This window comes from Pituophis catenifer, unplaced genomic scaffold (assembly GCF_029215685.1).
Source record: "Pituophis catenifer annectens isolate HBS135680 unplaced genomic scaffold, rPitCat1.0.hap2 SCAF_1, whole genome shotgun sequence".
Taxonomy (NCBI): domain Eukaryota; kingdom Metazoa; phylum Chordata; class Lepidosauria; order Squamata; family Colubridae; genus Pituophis; species Pituophis catenifer.
The window spans coordinates 9,557,331-9,577,242 of NW_027256881.1; the positions used below are offsets into that span (position 1 = coordinate 9,557,331).

General features: G+C 43.9%; 1 protein-coding gene across 2 annotated transcripts in view; it reads left to right on the forward strand.

Annotated features, from left to right (window-relative positions):
- The first annotated feature begins 934 nt into the window (after positions 1–934).
- The window catches only part of WSCD1 (WSC domain containing 1), a 51,554-nt gene continuing 32,576 nt past the window's right edge, over positions 935–19,912 (forward strand). The window contains exons 1-4 of one of the 2 annotated variants that reach the window (XM_070945559.1): positions 935–1,004; positions 2,324–3,020; positions 15,323–15,437; positions 18,688–18,872. In XM_070945559.1, the coding sequence (XP_070801660.1) occupies positions 2,594–3,020; positions 15,323–15,437; positions 18,688–18,872 (727 nt within the window). In that variant the 5' untranslated portion in view covers positions 935–1,004; positions 2,324–2,593. Of the gene's footprint in view, positions 1,005–1,187; positions 1,262–2,323; positions 3,021–15,322; positions 15,438–18,687; positions 18,873–19,912 lie in introns of those variants that run through there. The other variant, XM_070945551.1, reaches the window with a different exon arrangement.

Consider the following 19,912-nt stretch of genomic DNA (forward strand, 5'->3'; position numbering starts at 1 on the left):
TTGGAAAACATCCTAGAGAAAGGCAGTGGTAAACCTATGTTATTTCCAAGAAAATTATATGGATTCAATTATCATTAACTAGGCTTGGCACAAGGGCATATTTACTACTTTAGGAACGGATAAATCAATCTAGCTCCAGTTTGTGTCAGTATTACATAAGGTCAAACATAAAACTCTTTTTCATAGAGTTTTCAAAGATAGTATGAGCATCTCTAAACATAAATTTACTTTCTAAAATTTGCATTTCCCCTAAAGCACTCTTTTTATCAATATTTGCCTAAAATATATATGCTTGTGCACATTTTCTTCTAGGAAAAGGTGAAATGGAAAATGTGGAAGAATGTGAAATATGGATAACTATATTCTGATTTATGAATCCTGGGAATGCAAATTAGCTGCTTTGCTTTAAAAGAAGAACACACAGTCAACAGCCCCATCGGAGATTTGGTTGCAGTTCAGAGCTCCTGAAACAACTGGCAGTGATATAATTTTAATGTTCCAGGAGGGGATAATTGTTAAATACATGGGGAACAATCCTTTCAACTCTATTCAATTAATTTTTTTGCTAAGTTTTAATTAGGCTTTAATTTAAATTAAGTTTTAACTTTTCCTTGGCTGGCCCACCCAAAATCCAAGGATATTTTGGTTGAAAGTAGGTTATATAGCCAGTTTTAAAATAGGGTCTGAATCCATTTCTCCATGGTTTCATTTTAGACACTGAAATCAAAACATCATAGAACAGAATAGAATATTCCGAATAGAGTAGAGTAGAGTAGAGTAGAGTAGAGTAGAGTAGAGTAGAGTAGAGTAGAACAGAACAGAACAGAACAGAACAGAACAGAACAGAGCAGAGCAGAGCAGAGCAGAGCAGAGCAGAGCAGAGCAGAGCAGAGCAGAGCAGAGCAGAACAGAACAGAACAACAGAACAGAACAAAAAAGAACAGAACAGAACTGGAACTCTTTATTGGCCAGGTGTGATTAGACACACAAGAAATTTGTCTCAGGTACATAAACTCTCAGTGTACATACAAACAATAAAGTAATATAATTATAGTCCTACTGCATAGCAATAGCACTAAGACTTATATACCGCTTCACAGTGCTTTACAGCCCTCTCTAAGCGGTTTACAGAGTTAGCATATTGCCCCCAACAATCTGAGTCCCCATTTTACCCACCTCCGTAGGATGGAAGGCTGAGTCAACCAGCCAGTGATCAGCAGAAGTAGCCTGCAGTACTGCACTCTAACCACTGCGCCACCGGGTATGTGGGTAAATATCCTTAAACATAAGGCAATACTATAGTAATTAGGTATTCAGCAGAGTGATGGCACGAGAGGGAAAAACTGTGTTGTTTTGGTATGCAATGCCTTATAGTGGAGTCCCGAGGGGAGGAATTGAAACAGTTGATATCCAGGATTTGATGGCTATGTAGATATTTTCTCAACCCCCTTTGAGTCATGCAATATACAGGTCCTCAATGGAAGGCAGGCTGGTTGCAATTTTTTTTTTTCCTGCAGTCCTAACTATCTGTTGAGGGATGCGGCGGCTCAGGGGCTAAGACGCTGAGCTTATCAATCAAAAGGTTGGCAGTTCAGCGGTTCGAATCCCTAGTGCCAGGTAATGGGGTGAGCTCCCGTTACTTGTCCCAGCTTCTGCCAACCTAGCAGTTTGAAAGCATGTAAAAAAAAATGCAAGTAGAAAAATAGGGACCACCTTTGGTGGGAAAGTAACAGCATTCCGTGTGCTTTTGGCGTTGAGTCATGCCAACCACATGAACACAGAGACATCTTTGGACAGTGCTGGCTCTTCGGCTTTGAAATGGAGATTAGCACCGCCCCCTAGAGTCAGGAACGACTAGCACATATGTGCAAGGGGAACCTTTACTTTTTAACTATCTGTTGGAGTCTATACCTGTCCTGTTTGGTTGCTGTGCCAAACCAGATGGTTATAGAAGTGCAACTCAATAATTCAGACAGACTCAATAATTCCTCTGTAGATCTCTGCTCCTTGGGCAGTCTGAGCTTTCTGAGTTCATAGCTGCCAAAAGAACAAAAAGTTTTTATCATCCCAAACTTTCTCGGGTTGAAAATCAGAGAAAGCAGAAGGAAAATGAGCTACACATCCAGCTGAAAGTCCCTTATTTTGTTTCTCTCCCACCCTGCGTCTCATCCAGCATTTTTGAAGGATTATTGTTTTACCGACTGTCAGAGAAACAGACTGTGGTAAATTACAGATTAGGGTTTCAGCTAAAGAGGAATAGAACGGATTAGGAAGGAACAAATTGGTAAACTGGAACTGAACAGATTGTGCTTTCTTCTTGCAGATCTGAGGAACCGAGTCTTTGAAGTGTGATGGGCCGCAATCGAGAAAGATGCTTGTGAACAGTTGACTGGATGTTCTGGTCTTCTGAAACCCCCTCGGTGCAGAGAACTATGGCGACTAGCCTAGCGGTGATGGCAGAAAGAAGCATATTGGAGACAGGCAAAGTTCTAAGATGATCAGACGAACCCATGGGAGGGCCTGTAGCGAGAAGCCAAGGTGTGGCTTCAGAGCTGTTCTAAAGGCGTGAAGGGCTCAGTTTCCCAGGAAGGGTATGGCCAGATCCTTTTTCAGACCACAAAAGTTTCTTCGGAGGACCCAGTTTCTGCTCTTTTTCCTCACAGCCGCTTATCTGATGGCTGGTAGCCTTCTCCTCCTACAGAGATCTCGCGTGGTTCTGCAGCAAGGCTCCCGAGGGTTCTCCAGGAATCAGGGCCTACCAGTCGCTGAGACGTTGCCAGGTGAGGCAAATGCAGAGAGCAGACCAGTTCAGATGCCTCGCTTGACTTCTAAGCTTCTTGTGAACATGCATACAGTGTATGGATCCAACCCGGACGAGAAAGATGGACCGCGGTGGTTGATCTCCAGAAATTCAGAATTGAGACAGTTACGGAGGCGTTGGTTTCTCCGATTTGTAAATGACCAAGAACCCGTTCTGGCTTCTGGAGCAAAAACAGTGAAGCACGCCTCCAAAAGCAAAGGTAAATCTGGTTTTGAAGTTTGCACTAGATTTTGCAGAAGTATTTCTGAAAGGAGACATAGATACCTTAAAGTATCTTCTTAGGGTGATATTATTATTATTATTATTTACTTTATTCCTTAAACATGAAACTCAGTCAACTGAACATTAAAAAATGCATCACAAATACCATTGACTGGTGCTAATGGCTGATACGGGTTGCTGCCAGCGTCTTAGGTATCAAATAATAATAATAATAATAATAATAATAATAATAATAATAATAATAATAATAATAATAATAATATTAATTCCCCACTTTTCTACTTATCAAAGTGCACCAGGCAGTTTACAATAGCACGAAGTAGAAAATATTAAAAAAGGACCACCAAGAAATCAACAAAGAGCCCAATTTAAATTAATATGTAGTAGCTGCTACGTTGATGTCGATGATGACATGAAAGAGGAGCAAATCATTTCATTTATACTCACATTTCCTTTGGTTGGCTCATAATTCACCATCTGTCATTCTGCCTTCACAATACCTCCGTGAGATAAGCTAGGTTAAATGATGGTTAGTAACCGGTCAACCTTATAAGTAGGTAGACCAGGAAATTGATTCCCCAAGATGACTAGAACTATATTTTATTGAGATAGCCTGTAGTAACAAATTCTTGCAAATTTGCCTCTCTCTCCCTTCCTATCCTTTGTACCAGTGGTGGGTTGCTCCTGGTTCGCACCGGTTCGCAAGAACCAGTAGTAAAAATTTCTAGTAGTTCGGAGAACCGGTAATAACATTGGCTGGCCACGCCCCCGAACTGGTCCCTGGCCCGGTCGCCGCTCGCTTACCCCACCCACCTCATCAGAGGCTTTTTTTTTTTTTACTTTTAAAAGCATTTTTTCTGCAACCTCTTCAGCTGAAGAGGCTGTAGGAAAAAAATGCCTATAAAAGCCTCTGGCGATCCCAGCTGAGTTGCCTGATCGTCAGAGGCTTCTAAAAGCATTTTTTCCTGCAACCTCTTAAGGGTATAGAAAAAATGCTTTTAAAAGTAAAAAAAAAAAAAGTTGGCCATGCCCACCCAGTCACATTACCCCCCCACAAGCCACGCCCACAAAATAAGCCACACCCACAGAACCGGTAGTAAAAAAAATTAGAACCCACCCCTGCTTTGTACCATAGATGTGTGGTCTTCAACTCCCAGGATTCCCCAGCCACCACGTTGTGAGTTGGAGACTATATTGTAGAGCTGCCCAGGATGAGAAATGATGCCTAGGGAATGGGGGAACCAGTCTCATTTTGACACACACACACACACCAGGCTTAATGCATGTGTCTTCTCCATCTGTGGTTGTCTTGGCAGCTTAAGGAAATAATGATAGTAAATAAAATACATTTGTCAAAGCCTTACCTACTTTCCATTGTATCTCTTCCTTCTCCAAGATGGGCAGCCATATGAATTGACTAGAATGAATGAATGAATGAATGAATGAATGCCCATTCAAGGAAGTGCCTTTTATGAATTGACTAATACATATATGAATGAATTAATGAATTAATACATGAATAAATGAATACCCATTCAGAGAAATGCCCTTTATGAAATGACTAATATATATGAGTGAGTGAGTGAGTGAGTGAGTGAGTGAGTGAATGCCCATTCCTGGAAATGCCTGTTGTGTGACAATTGGCAATGAGGGATAATGCCCAAGGCTCAAACGTGGCAACGGGGTGAGGCAAAATATTGTTGAGTATGCGAAATCTAATCTAATCTAATTAAATCTCATGATTCAAACAGGCAAGGAGATGAGTGTGATTGAAACGTTGCCTCTTTGGCATGTTCACTGTTGTTACATGCATGCAGAAGATGGGGTCTTGATTGTGCTGTCACGCTCACATCTTGCCTCTTTTGAATAACCCCCTGCAGTGGTTGCCTATCTATGCACTATCTTTAGCTGTAATAGAAACATGGATTGCAATTGCTTTCCTCCAGAATTTCCCCCCCCCCCTCTATTTCCCAAGTTAGGCAACAGCTTGGTCATTTCCTGGTGGTCTCTCATCCCAGCATTAACCAATCCCAACTGTGAAGCACCAAGAAAATCAGGAGATCCAGACAGTTCAAATGGGTATAAATGAGAGCTGTGGTGGCACAGTGGTTAGAATGCAGTATGGCAGACTAATTCTGCCAACTGCCAGCAGTTCGATTCTCAAGGTTGACTCAGCCTTCCATCCTTCCGAGGTCAGTAAAATGAGGACCCAGATTGTTGGGGGCAAGAGGCTGACACTGTAAACTGCTTAGAGAGGGCTGTAAAACACTCTGAAGTGGTATATAAGTCTAAGTGCTATTGCTACTGCCTTAAAGATTTATTGTAAATGTAAGCTGTCTACAAGGATCTGTATTAATGGCCTAGGGAAATTGGCAGGAGATAAGAGTAGAAGGAATTCAAGGTGGGCTGAACTTAAATCTCTTGTGGGCACGCAGGGATTCATGACTTATGACATACCTCGTGCTCAGCCTGGTCATCTTCTACACCAACTCTGTTTAGCTTTTCTTATTGGTCACTTATTGCTTCCTAGGTGAGCCAGAGGGTAAAGTCAGCATATTGCCCTCTCCAACAATGTGGCTCCTCGTTTGACCCACCTCGGAAGGATGGAAGGCTGAATCAACATTGAGCCTAGTGAGATTCGATCTGCCAAATTGCAAGCAGCCGGCAGTCAGCAGAAGTAGCCTGCAGTACTGCACTCTAACCACTGCGCCACCACGGTTCATTAGAGATGTGAGCATCTCTGTGAGCACTAAGGGTAGTCAGAAGATGAGGCTCAAAATATCAGAGCAGGCCTTAACACAAAAGCCTTAAGAAGCCTTTTGTAATATTACAGATAGTCCTTTATCTACAACCATTCATTTAGTGACCGTTCAAAGTTACAACATCATTCAAAAAAATGACTTGTGACCATTTTTACACTTATGACTGTTGTAGCACCCCCATGGTTATGTGATCAAAATTCGGACTTATATACCACTTCACAGTGCTTTACAGCCCTCTCTAAGCAGTTTACAGAGTCAGCGTATTGCCCCCAACAATCTGGGTCCTCAGTTTACTGACCTCAGAAGGATGGAAGGCTGAGTCAACTTCAAGCCGGTGAGGATTGAACTGCTGGGAGTCGGCAGAGTTAGCCTGCAATACTGCATTTGTGTTACTAACCGAACAACTGCAGTGATTCACTTAACAACTGTGACAAGAAAGGTCTCAAAATGGGGCAAAACTCACTTAACAATTGTTTTGCTTAGCAACCAAAATGTTGGGCACAATTTTGGTCATATGTCAAGAAGTGCCTGTCACCTTAATTAAAAACGGTTACATAAAGCAGGTGTCAGTATTCTGAGTAACACATCCAAAAGTAGGATTCTGAGGCAGGTAGATTCCTCAAAGAACGTGTTTATTGAATACATCATATTGGCACAGCCAGTGAAAACGAACTCTAAAAAGTTCCTGAAGTTTTAGACTAATTAAAATAATAAATAGTTCCCTCCCCAAATGTCACTGTAGTTGGCAGGCTGCTTGGTCCCTCCTCTCTTCCTTCAATTGCCACCTGTTAGGATGACCTTGGTTCCCACAGGAAAACGCTTTGTTTTGACTGTTTGCCAGTCTGTCAACTTCCACTTCCTTTCCCCCTCTCAGAGTTTGTGGCAACTCTGTGGCAGCAGAAGATAGCTTCAGTCAGGTTCGCTCCAGAGTTGACAGCAGGAGGAAAAGAGGTTAAACCACAATATTCTATCTATCTCACAATGTAACAACAACTTGAGGAAGCCCAGATGGCTTTGAATGTGCAGCTGCAAAGGATGAAAAAAAACCTCTCCAAACCTGTGAAATGGAGCTCAGAAAGAGAAACTCCCACCTTCTTAGCAGCTTATTGTGGGTGTCTGTTCACAGCTTGTGAACTTCCTAATTGCATGTTTGGAAAGTGCCAATGTTCACCTCTTTAGAAGAAACATAACATTCACCTTGTCTCAACATCTTAATTCAGGAGTTCTAGCATTTCCTCCTACTTTGCTGATTTTTTTCTCTTCTCTACTCTTCTTTTTTTCATCCAAAAAGGAGAGTGATGTAGATTCTATTGGCTATTTTTAGCCATAAAAAAAAAAAAGGCTGAAGGTTGAATGATTTATTTTGGATCCATCTGTGGAAAGCTTTCATTCAGAGACTGAACGCGGGATGGGAAATAATGGAGGGGAAAAAAACCAGAAGAAAGCAGAGCCTCCATTTAAGTCTAAAAAGCTTGTGTATAGAAGTGTTTGTGGATGCGATGTATGTCAGAAAAAGTAAGGATGGTAGTGTAATTATTCAAAGCTGCCATCTTGAATTTCTTGATTCTGTTCCCTGTAAAGCAGGGGTGTCAAACTCGTGTTGTCACAGCGTCATCACATGATGTATCACAACTTTTTCCCCCTTCACTAAACCGGGTGTGGGCGTGGCCAGTCCGTGACGCATCCAGCCCACGGGCCGCAAGTTTGACACCACTGCTGTAAAGGAACACAGAATTGACTTTGGGGAAGATATAAGCCAGGGATGTCAAACTGGTGGCCTGCGGGATGGATACGTCACATGTCTACCCCAGCTCCATAAAGGGGGGAAATGTCACGATACCTCACATGATGGCAACATGATGCCACGAGCTTGACACCCGTGATATAAGCAATCTGTTAATGTTGCTTTACACCAGGAGTATCTAACCTTGGCAAACTTTAAGACGTGTGGACTTCAACTCCCAGAATTCTCCAGCCAGCCATTCAGGCTGTTGAACTAAACAATTACCCAGATTTCATCTAACTGGTTGATTCTATGATGGCTTGATTTGTTAGAAGCCAGGTGTCAAGTTCCAAAGTGTGCTTATGCTGTTGCAACCATTATCGCTTCTTGGCTTGCCAAAGAACAAGGGAGGAGGGAAGGTTGAGAAGGAAATGCAGGCTCCAGACTTTTGAGGAGGAGAGCTGTGAGATTCAAGGACACATCTGCAGGTGTTAGCCAAACCCAGAGACTATTTCTCATAACAATACAATAACACTCAATTGGACAATGTGACCTGTGCTAATAGGGGGAGGGGGAAATTCAATTTGTACTTTGTGGTGTGGGAAGCTCCCCTCTCCTAGAAGAAGGAAATACTTTGAGGAATATTGAAAAAGGCAGAATATTATATTTCCCTAATTGAAAAATGGAGAAACATGTTTTTAGAGGCAGGAAGCAGCCCAAGTCTCCCTGCCCCCAAGCAGACAGTGAGCTTTTAGAAATGCAGATTTGGTAATCCATTCAAGACAGGATATTTTGAAACAAAGGCAGAATGGTAGGATTAGAAGCAGCCCAGAGCAGTCCAAGGCCCCTTGATTGCACCACCCCCAGAGCAGTCCAAACTTCAAACCTGGGAGCTCAGGTAAACAATAAGCCAGAGGTTGACCAAATTAGCTCAGACAAGTGCCTAGGACAGTGATAGCTAACCTTTTTGCCATCGCGTGCCAAAAGCGGGGTGGTAGTGGTGGTGTCACACGGGGGGGTCGCATGCATGCTTATCCACACCCATAATTCAATGCGGCCCCCTGTGCATGCACGTGCGACCCCACTGCATGACCCCCGCTTTTGACATGTGATGGCATGGTGGGACTGGAAGGCCCATTTTCACTCTCCCCAGGCTCCAGAGGCTTTCTTGGAGCCTAGGGAAGGCAAAAATGGCCTTCCCCAATCCCCAAGGCCCTCCAGAGGCCGGAAACGGGCCGTTTCCCGACTTCCAGTGTGACCGGAAGACCTGTTTTTTACCCTCCCCAGGCTCCAGAGGCTTTCTAGGAGCCTGGCGAGGGCGAAAACTGCCTTCCCCCCTTCCCTGGAGGGCCTCCAGAGGCCGGAAACAGCCCGTTTCCTGACTTCTGGTGGGCCCAGAAGGCACGAAAATCAGCTGGAGCTGAGCTAAGTAGCTCTTGCATGCCCACAGATATGGCTCTGTGTGTCACCTGTGGCATGCGTGCCATAGGTTTGGCATCACGGGCCTAGGATTTGCATTTCCTCTTTTACCTAGAGCCAGCTATGACCCCTACATAACCCCTACATGACCCCATAGGAATCTGACAACAGCCAATAGAAAACACACTATTGCTGAGCACATTGTAAGCCGCCCTGAGTCTTCGGAGAAGGGCAGCATATAAATCAAATTAAAAAAAAAACATGTTCTTGCACAGGAACAGAAAGCTCAAGTGCAAAGCCCAAACGAAGATATAAAAATCACCCACTTTCAACTCCATTTTGTCAGCTGCCCAGAACCACAAACCCTGGTGGTTCTGCTTCATCAATAAATTGACCTTCTTTCCAATCAGCCTCCAGCTTCCATTTTATTTCCAGTGCCTTCCTCCCAGCTTGCAACTGAACTAGATGGATATTTCTTCCTACAGTGGGTTTGCGCGGGAATTTGGCAGAGCTGGTTTTGCCTTTGATAGTGCCAAAATGATGCACTCAACAAAGTTTTGCACTGAGACATTGGCAGGTCTTGAGTGTGTGCTTGCTTTGGTTGGGATCATCAGTAGGGATGTTGACCAGAGGTTATATTTAGTTGGTTTGGACCGGTTTGGGCGAACTGGTATTGGTTACCTGCAGGTGGGCCTGCCCACCCACCCAGGTGCAATCCCGTCCTATATCGCTGTGTTTTTGGCGCTGTACACACATGTGGATGGTGCACACTAGTGAATTGCCATGTTGTTTTAACGTTGCATGCATGTGTGGACAGCGCGCACGAGTGAATTGCCTTGTTTTGTGAAAATCAGCTGGCCGGTGCGCACATGCGCGCTGGAGCTGAGCTAGGGCAATGCTCGCGTGCCCACAGATTCGCCATCACGGATGTATACCATTCATATATACAATTCTTTCTACTTCACTCTCCTTTAAAGCAAGAGAAAATAGGATAAACCAGGCAGGATTTGCAGGTTGTTTTGATGCGAAATAAATAATTAAATGACAACATGAAATGGAAAAAAAAATATTGATCTCGCTTCAGATATCTTTTCCCTACTTTAAAGTACTCCGACCGAGATAGGAGAAATGTAGGTAGTCCTCAACTTTCAACCACAAGTGGGACGGCAGCTTCCATGGCTGTGAGATGGGGTTGTTAAATGAATCCAGCTTCCCCATTGACTTGTTTGTCGGAAGCCCAGGGGAAGGTCGCAAATGGTGATCACATGACCCCAGGATGCCGCAAAACAGGCATAAGTACATGCCAGTTGCCAAGCATTTGAATTTTGATCACAAGACCATGGGGACACTGCAACGGTCGTAAGTGCAAGAACTGGTTTTCAGTGCCGTTCTAACTTCAAACCTTGTTGAATGAATGATTGTAAGTCAAGGTAAGTCACTGTTCTTCTACCTAGAACAAAATTTAGCAATTTCAAGACATCTGGGCTAGAGCAGAGGTCCCCAACCACCAGGCTGTGGCCTGGCACTGGTCTTTGGCCCACCAGGAACTTGGCCATCTGCACACACACGGGATCCAGGCAGCAGGTGAAACCACACATCCCTGGTCCAAGGAAAAAAAACGCCCTCCATGGAACCAGTCCCTGGCACCTAAAAAGTTGAGGACTGCTGGACTAGAGTACAGGGTTTTGTTTGAAGAAATCCAGGCTGGCTGAGGAATTCTAGGAGTTGAAGTCCACACATCTTAAAATTGCCAAGTTTGAAATACAGTGACCTAGAAACTTCCGTAATGTGCGTCTACGGAGATTCTCAGTCATCCAGGTTCTGGTTGTCCCAAAGATGCTTTTTCAAGAGGCAACTGGACTTTCTGGTTTTTCTTTGAAGACGTTTCGCTTCTCCTCCAAGAAGCTTCTTCAGCTCTGCCTGGATGGTGGGGGAGTGGAAGAATAATTCTGTAACGTGTCCTTGTTGCAGAAATAATTCAACTACATTGCGTGAATCCTTCATTCGTGGAAATGAAATTGTTCACCAAGGCGTGTGCATGGAAAGGGGGCAAAGAGTCAGTAATAATTTTTACCCACAAATGCACACACAAGTAACATTCTCTGGTGACGTTCAGTATCTTTTTTTATTACTATTATTCTCTGTTATGTTCACATTGTGTGGTGGTTTCCTTTTGCATCAGAACTCTTGTGATTCAGATTTCCTTGCCTGTCTTTTATCTTACCGTGATTCAAATCAATCAGATAAAATTTAGCTCTGCTTTTTAGAGAGCGCTGGGCACGATTGTGTCGCTGTCAGATTTTGTGCAGTATAACCCATGCAGTTGAAGAGATTTCTAAGAAACACAAGAAGGCAGCTAGCTATCATGAGAAAAGAGACTTTACCAACCGTCAACCAATCCATTTCCAAAGCTTTTACAATACATGTTAAATGAAAAGGAGATATTTATGAGTTCTACACTTTTGTAGTTGATGTGATAGAGTGCTGTAATATAGGTCGTCGTCAACCTAGGACCACAACTGAGTCCAAAATTTCTGTTGCTAAGGGAGAGAGACATTTGTTAAGTGATGTTTGCCCCATGTTATGACCTTTCTTGCCACAGTTCTTAAGTGAATCACTGCAGTTGTGAAGTTAGTAACCCGGCTGTTAAGTGAATCTGGCTTCCCCATTGACTTGGATTGTCAGAAGGCGGCAAAAGGTGATCCCACAAGCCCAGGACATTGCAACCGTCAAAAATATGAATCAGTTGCCAAGCATCTGAATTTTGATCGCATGACCACGGGGATGCTGCAGTGTCCGTAAGGGTGAAAAGCGGTCATAAGTCACTTTTTTTCCAGTGTCGCTGTAACTTTGAATGGTCACTAAATGAATGGTTGTAAGTCGAGGACTACCTGTAATGCAGAGGTGGGATTCACTTATCTTCTCTACTGGTTCGCAAATGTGAGTACATGCATGCGCAGTGCTCGCGCATTACATCCGGGCGGGTGGGTGGAGCCTCCTGCAGTTACCACTACCGATTTGCCCGAACTGGACATAACCAGATGAATCCTTCCTCTGCTGTAATGCACATGTATTTCGTTTGGAAAGCCTTACAGAAAATGTCAGCTGATCAATGGCCAGGGCTGCTGCCACACCAGGGGTGAAATCCAGCAGGTTCTGACATGTTCTGCAGAACCAGTAGCGGAAATTTTGAGCAGTTCGGAGAACCGGCAAATACCACCTCTGGCTGACCCCAGAGTGGGATGGGAATGGAGATTTTGCAGTCTCCTTCCCCCAGGAGTGGGGAGGGAATGGGGGATTTTGCAGTATCCTTCCCCTGCCACGCCCACAAAGCCATGCCCACAAAGCCATGCCCACAGAACCTGTAGTAAAAACATTTGGATTTCATCACTGTGCCACACGCTAACCAAAAGGTGATTTTTTTCCCCCCGGATCAGCCTAAACGTTCCTGTTGCAATTTCGTAGTTCGTACATAATTAAAAATCATTTTCATGTCCTTTCACAAGAAATCAGATAAATGGCTAGTCTTCATTTCTCCACGTATGCCCCATCTTCTTCTCTCTACCTTTGCCTGACAGTTTGCAAGATTGAATTCAGAAGCTTTATCAAGGAGATGCAAACATGATAGTTTCATTTTAATTTTGCATTACAGAAGGAAAGGGGTCAGTGCGGAGAATGAAGGAAGATTGGTTTTAAATAAATGTTGCATTGCTTGAAGATTTTCCAAGTAGGATGTCGAAGTCAGGGAAAAGCAGGAAACATGCCTTAATAATGCCAGAATAAATTATATCACTTTTGCTTTCTAGCCCTGGTTCTAGTTTTCTTCTTTTTTTTCCTGGTTTCTCTGATGAATACAAAATCTGGGTTGGCTCATTTCTCCAATCAGATGTGCTTTAAAGTCTGACTAGAATCAGGAATGAATAATAATGGTTTGCAACTGGCATGAGACGTTTCATAAACACTCCAATCAACCTTTATGGGGGAAAGTGAGAAAGTTGATTGTACAGTAAATGGTCATAGCTTTTGAACGAAAATGAAATATTCAGTAGTTAGCCCTCAACTTACAACAATTCATTTAGCAGCTGCTCAAAGTCACAATGGCGCTTTAGAATAGAGTTGTCAAGTTTCCGAAAGATGCCCTAATTAATTCATGAGCCATGATGCAAACTTCAAAGGAAATACAGTCATTTATTAGGAGCGACATTCCGGCAATACTCGGATGCAGTTAGGACTGATCCCACATAGATTTACGTTCCCCTATGACCCTCTCTCTCCCCTTTTCTCTGGCCATGTTATAAATCACATTCTCCAATTAACCACTTTGGCTGGCTGTGAAACCTAACACCCTCCTTCTGATTGCGGTCAGGAAGAATGTATGGAATTCACTTCAGTTCTTCCTCCTCCTTGCTCATGGCAACTTGAAAGCTTTGCAAGTTGACAAGAGTAGAATAACAGAATTGGAAGTAACCTTGGAGGTCTTCTAGTCCAACTCCCTGCTCAGGCAAGAAACCCTATACCAGTGATGGCTAAACTTTTTGCCATCGCATGCCAGGAGCGGGGGGAGGAGGGGGTTTCGCGCACATGCGTGCCCAGACTCATAATTCTATGCGCATGCACATGTGACCCCCCCCGCTCCCCGCACTTTTGGCATGTGATGGCCCAGTAGGCCTGTTTTCTCTCTCCCCAGGCTCCAGAGCCTTTCCAGGAGTCTGGGAAGGGCGAAAACAGCTTTCCCCACCCCACCCCTGGAGGCCCTCTGGAGGCCTGTTTGCCAACTTCCAGTGGGCCCAGAAGGCTGACGGAGCTGAGTTCACGTGCCCACCAATATGGCTACACGTGCCACCTGTGGCACGCATGCCATAGGTTGGCCATCACGGCCCTACACCACTTCAGACAAATGGTTGTCCAATCTCTTCTTTAAAATTTCCAGTGTTGGAGAATTCACAACTTCTGGAGGCAAGTTGTTCCGCTGATTAATTGTTTTTACTGTCAGGAAATTTCTCCTTAGTTCTAGGTTGCTTCTCTCCTTGATTAGTTGCCATCTTTTGCTTCTTGTCCTGCCCTCAGGTGCTTTGGAGAATAGCTTGACCCCCTCTTCTTTGTGGCAGCCCCTGAGATATTGGGACACTGCTACCATGTCTCCCCTGGTCCTTCTTTTCATTAAACTAGACATAGCCAATTCCTGCAACTGTTCTTTTATATGTTTTAGCCTCCAGTCCCCTCATCATCTTTGTTGCTCTTCTCCGCACTCTTCTTCTTCCCACATTTGTTATATGAATCACTGCAGTTGTTGATAAGCAAATCTCGCTTCCCCATTGAATTTGCTTGTCAGAAGGTCACAAAAGGGGATCACATGACCCTGGGACACTGCAGCTGTCATAAATATGAGTCAGTTGCCAAGCCTCTCAAATTTGATTATGAGCCTACCGTGTTTTTCCCCGAAAATAAGACCCTGTCTTTTTTTTTTTTGAACCCTCAAATAAGTGCTTGGCCTTATTGCCATGCGCTCAAAAGCCCGATTGGGCTTATTATCAGGGGATGTCTTATTTTGGGGGAAACAGTGTATTGGGATGCTACAATGGTCATAAGTTTGAAAAATGGTCATAAGTCACTTTTTTCAGTGCTGTTTGTAAGTTCGAATAGTTACTAAATGAATGGTTGTGAGCCAAGGATTACTAATAAAAATGCTATATGTTTTCTTACATGAAGTTTATGTTTTGTTTGTTTATGTTTTATTTGATTTGTATACCGCCCTACTCCCGAAGGACTCAGGGCGGTGAACAGCCACAAGATAAAAACACATAAGTACAAAATTTAGAACGGAATTAAATAATTTGGCTGAAGACAGATTTAAAACACCCCAATAAATTAAAACCAATTTAAAATTTGTATTCTAAAAGGGGAAAAAAGGGAAAAATTAGGCCAGGCCAGCCTGATAGAATAAAAAGGTCTTAAGAGCGCGGCGGAAGATGCGTAGATCCGGGATCCTCCGTATCTCCGGGGGGAGCTCATTCCAGTTAGTAGGTGCCCCCACAGAGAAGGCTCTCCCCCTGGGGGCCGCCAGTCAACATTGTTTGGCCGACGGCACCCGGAGGAGCCCCTCTCTATGAGAGCGTACCGGCCGGTGGGAGGCTACTGGTGGCAGCAGTCGGTCTTGTAGATAACCAGGTCATAAGCCATGGAGCGCTCTAAAGTTCAGTTCTTAATCATATTTTATTCATTCTTCTTGGCAGAACATGAGTCTACAGCTATTATAGGAGAGGAATCCAAGGCTATTCTTTAAAAGGAGAATGCTAGGGTTTTTTGTTTTTTTTGGTATTCAGTTCTATTCTCAAGATTCTTTCTAACTGTCCGTTGTATTTTCATATGCTCAAGGCACTTATATTGGCTGCTTTGGCAACGACTCAAGAAAAAGGACGTTGAAAGGAGCCGTGTTCTATGACTTGAGAAAAATGACAATTTCCCATTGCCAAGAAGCCTGTGCTGAGAGGTAAAAAAAATAAGAAAAAAAAGTATTTTATTTCTTCTGCATGCTGTTGCTCCTAAAGTCTCCATAACAGGAATGGCCAAATCAGTCTTAACATGAATTGGTCCTTATTTTATGTATATTGACTCAGCATGAAATGGTATGTGCGTGTTGTGGCCCGCCAGCTGCCAGCGGAGTTGGCGACAGACTCGGATGATGAGGAGGTTGGGGAGGAACTTGGGTCAGTGCTGGACTCTGCGGAAGGCTCTGATGGATGCTCTGCATCGGATGCAGAGATAGAGCCAGGGCCGTCCAACATTTCCCAGCCACTGGAGAGGCAGCTGCCTTTGGAGGCTGAGATGAGTGAGGAGGAAGAACAGCTGGAGCCTGTTCCAGATGCACGTATCCGCAGAGCAGTTAGGAGACGTGAGCAATGGAGGACAAGGAGTCAACTTGGGAAGCAAAGCACATATGGATGCTGAATGGCCCCTCCCTGGCTGGGGAATAAATAGAAGGAAGGGTTGTCGTAGGAGACAACAGTTCATATTTCTGAAGATTTTGCTCATTGTGTTTCGTGCCACAAAGACTGCTTGCCAGAACTTAATTTGCAGCCTTTCGACTGGGAGCTCACAGCCTTGAAATTATCGCAAGGAACTGATAAGGTCTGTACTGCAGTTAACTCCTTGAAGGACTCTTGCCCGGACTTTTCGGTGGGTGAATGCCATTAATTCACAAGAGGTAAATAAAGAGGGGTTTTTTTGTGATGAGTCTTTTTCTTGCTTCTGCAAAGGCTGCGTCAGAACAGTGAGAATGACCTTGGGAGACAAAAGAAGCCACAGCCAGGGGAACCATCAGATAAGAGGCAGCTGAGCCCACAGAAGGAATGGGAGCATGGCAAATGTCTCAAAAGGGACTCCCTAGTTTGTTGGACTGTAAAGGTGAGGGGAGAGAGATGTACTTTCATTCTTGCAAAAATTCTATTAATGTAGCCTTACAATAAAGATAGTATTTATAGATGTGCTTATTGTTTAAACTAGGCTGATATCCAAATTTGAAAGCACATCTTTCCCCCCTCACCTTTACAACTGAAGAAACTAGAGAGGGTTCCCTTCTGAGACATTTGCCACACCTCAACTCCTTCTGTGGGCTTAGCAGCTGCTTGTTTGATTTGTCTGCAGATCTTGCTTCTGTCTGCCAAGATTATCCCCAAATATACTATATGTCAGGGTTCCAAGTAATATACCCATAGCAAGCAAAACTCCAAGGCAGATAGATTCCTCAAAGAATAGTTTTATTGGGTATATCTTATTGGCACAGTTCTGGTGAAAACCGGCTCTGAAGGTTCCTGCAGTTTTCACCTAATTAAAAGTAAAAGTTTTTTCCCCTTCCCCAAACAGTCAGTCACATGGTCCAATCAAGGTACTCTTCAGTTGCCTGGTAACATCACTACTCCTCCTGTCTCTCTCCCTCTCCCTCTCCCTCTCTCCCTCTCCCTCTCTCCCTCTCCCACACACACACACACGCACACACACACACACACACCAGGTGTGAGAATGTCCTTGGTTCCCAGGAGAAAGTATTTTGTTTTGGCTACAAAACCCCAACTATCTCTATTCCTCCCTCCCTATCCCTCAGCTCCAGTGTGAAAACACCGAAGCTCCAACATGGCTTCGGTCAGGTCAGCTTCAATCTGTTCTGACCTATGCTTCCTTAGAAAGTAAACAGCACAAACGTAGTCCCAGCAAACCTCTTTATTGTCATTCCTAGTCTGAAAGGCTTCTCAAACAGTCTATTAGGGGAGTGTTTACAAACACTCACCTTATCTCCCTTGGAATGCTGCCAGAGAACTAATTGCCAAATGCAGGGCAAGGCCAAACTTAGCACAGAGTCAAACAGAGCTTTTCCAGAGCTTTTACCGACCAGATGAACTAACTGCTTCCTGCAAAAACTCACGTCCCGTTCGCTTCTCTTTTATGTCTTATGGGAGGGGCCAATCATCTCCAAGCCTTACTCCCAAGTTGACCCTCTTTCCTTAATTGATCCTGTCTCCTGGCAGCTCTGCGCATGTGCACACTGGGAACAGGCTCACGCTGTTCTTCTGCCTCGCTGATGTCAGACTCCGGAGACTCTGGAGGTAGCAAAGAACTACCAGATGGCCTTGGCCCCCTCTCTGCCTCTGACTCAGAGCCATCGTCCGAGCCTTCCCCAGGCTCCAGGACTGGCCCACGTTCCTCCCCAACCTCCTCACTGTCCGAATCTGCTGCCAGTTCTGCTGGCCACTGGCGGGCCACAACAACTATATACTATACCTCTATTATACTATAAATACTATATAGACTGGACAACTATTTGACCAGGATGATATAAGGTCTCCTTGAGGAGAGGGTTGGACAAAGACCTCTTCCAGCCCTAGGATTCTATGTTCTGTATTCTATTACACAGCAGCATTGAGTCAACAGCATCAAAATGTGTGACTGAGCCATCAAAACCCTTCCCAATGTCTTTTTGCAAGTTTGGTCACTGTCTGACAAACAATGCTGGACTAGATGGTCCTTGGGCTGATCCAGCAAAGTCAGAATAATAGAATAACAGAGTTGGAAGAGATTTGGGAAGTCTTCTAGTCCAACCCCTTGCTCAAGCTGGAGACACTATCCCATTTCATACAAGTGGCTTTCCTGTCTCTTCTTAAAACCTCCAGTGATGGAGCACCCACAACTTCTGAAGGCAAGCTCTTCCCCTGGTTAATTGTTCTCCCTGTTAGGAAGTTTCTCCTTAATTCTAGGTTGCTTCTCTCCCTGATTAGTTTCCTTCCATTGTTTCTTGTCTTGCCTTCTGGTTCTCTGGAAAATAGGTTGACCCCCTCCTCTTTGTGGTAGCCCCTCAAATATTGGAGCACTGCTATCAGTCCTACTTTTCCCTAGACTAGACATACCCAACTCCTGCAACCATTCACATGTTTTAGTATCCACGCCCTTAATAATCTTTGTTCTTCTCTGCACTCTTTCCAGAGTCTCAACATCTTTTTTATAATGAGGTGACCTAAACTGGATGCAGTATTCCAAGTGTGGCCTTTCTAGGGCTTTACAAAGAGTCCTTGGAAGTCTCTACCTTTTCTTCTTCAACTTGTCTCCTTTCCGTTTCCCCTTGATTTCCTCCACCACCATTTCCCAGGACCCCCCTCCCCCCACTCTCCTTTTGAACATCACTCCATATTTGTCTTTGGTCTAGGTTGCAATGATGATATAAGAAGAGTTTTCTTTTTGGTTTTGCCCAGGGCTTATAAATACGCCGGCTTGGAATATGGAGCAGAATGCTATTGTGGAAACCAACTGCCAGTGAATATTGCAAAGCAGGAAGAGTGCAACAATGAGTGCAAAGGGGAGAAAGGGACCATCTGTGGAGGCATCAACAGGCTCTCTGTTTACCAGGTGGAGGAATCAGGGGCAGGGCCTAAACGACGTAAGTGATGTAAGCTTCTTAAGTGAGTATTTATTCCCAATAGGGATGGGCCGCAGAATGCATGTATTGTTTTCTGTTTGACTGTTTGTCTGGTGTTAATAGATAAGCAGGGATAAACAGTAAGTAAGTACCGTAGATAAGCAGGGATTAATACCAGACAAACAACCAAGCAGAAGGTTTTATGGGTGGGACACTGCCCTCCCCCCCCAGAAAAATACCACTAAATCTCTACTATGGGTACAGGAGATGGATTCAGGAGATGGAACTGGGAAATTGATGGGATTACATTTTGAACTCTATAATCACCTCATCAGTACAATTCGAGGTTGTCTCTGCTGATGTTCACATCAACTCAGGGTGTGATATGGAAGGATCCTACAGACATATAGATTAGGACTTTCCACAACTGATTCTGTTGAGGGATTCTTAGCTCCTGCCCTAGTTGTAGTCCATCATTAAGGGACCAAATGGAAGATTCTAAATTTTAAAAAATGCCTGTAATGAGTAAGAGTTAATTTTGCAATGAAAAAAACCTTTGTTCATCCTTTTTGGTTTTAAAGGAAAAACAACATTTCCTTTTTCATCCTTTTCTAGTTATCTTTTCTAGAGTGGGAAATAACATATCTTAAATCTCTGATTCATTCTTATTTTGCTCCAATATATAGCTCCCTATGAATGCCATTTGTGGAGAAGAAATGCTAACCTTGTTCCCTCTGCTAATAAAAAGGCCTTTTAACCTGCAGAGTTTAACCTGCTTCTTGGCGCATTCTCCAAATTTGCATCTGTGCTAACACTTCTTCAAGTACAAATGCAGCCTAGGGTTTATTGATTGATTTAATTATTTGTTCCCAGAATTGGGAATGTTCGAAGGAGTACAGTCCATTCATTTAGTGAACATTTGAAGTTGCAACAGCACTGAAAAATGTGATTTCTAACCATTTTTCACATTTACGATAATTTCAGCATCCCCATAGTCACGTGATCAAAATTCAGATGCTCGGCAAGTGACCTATTTACGACAGTTGCAGTATCCTGGGATC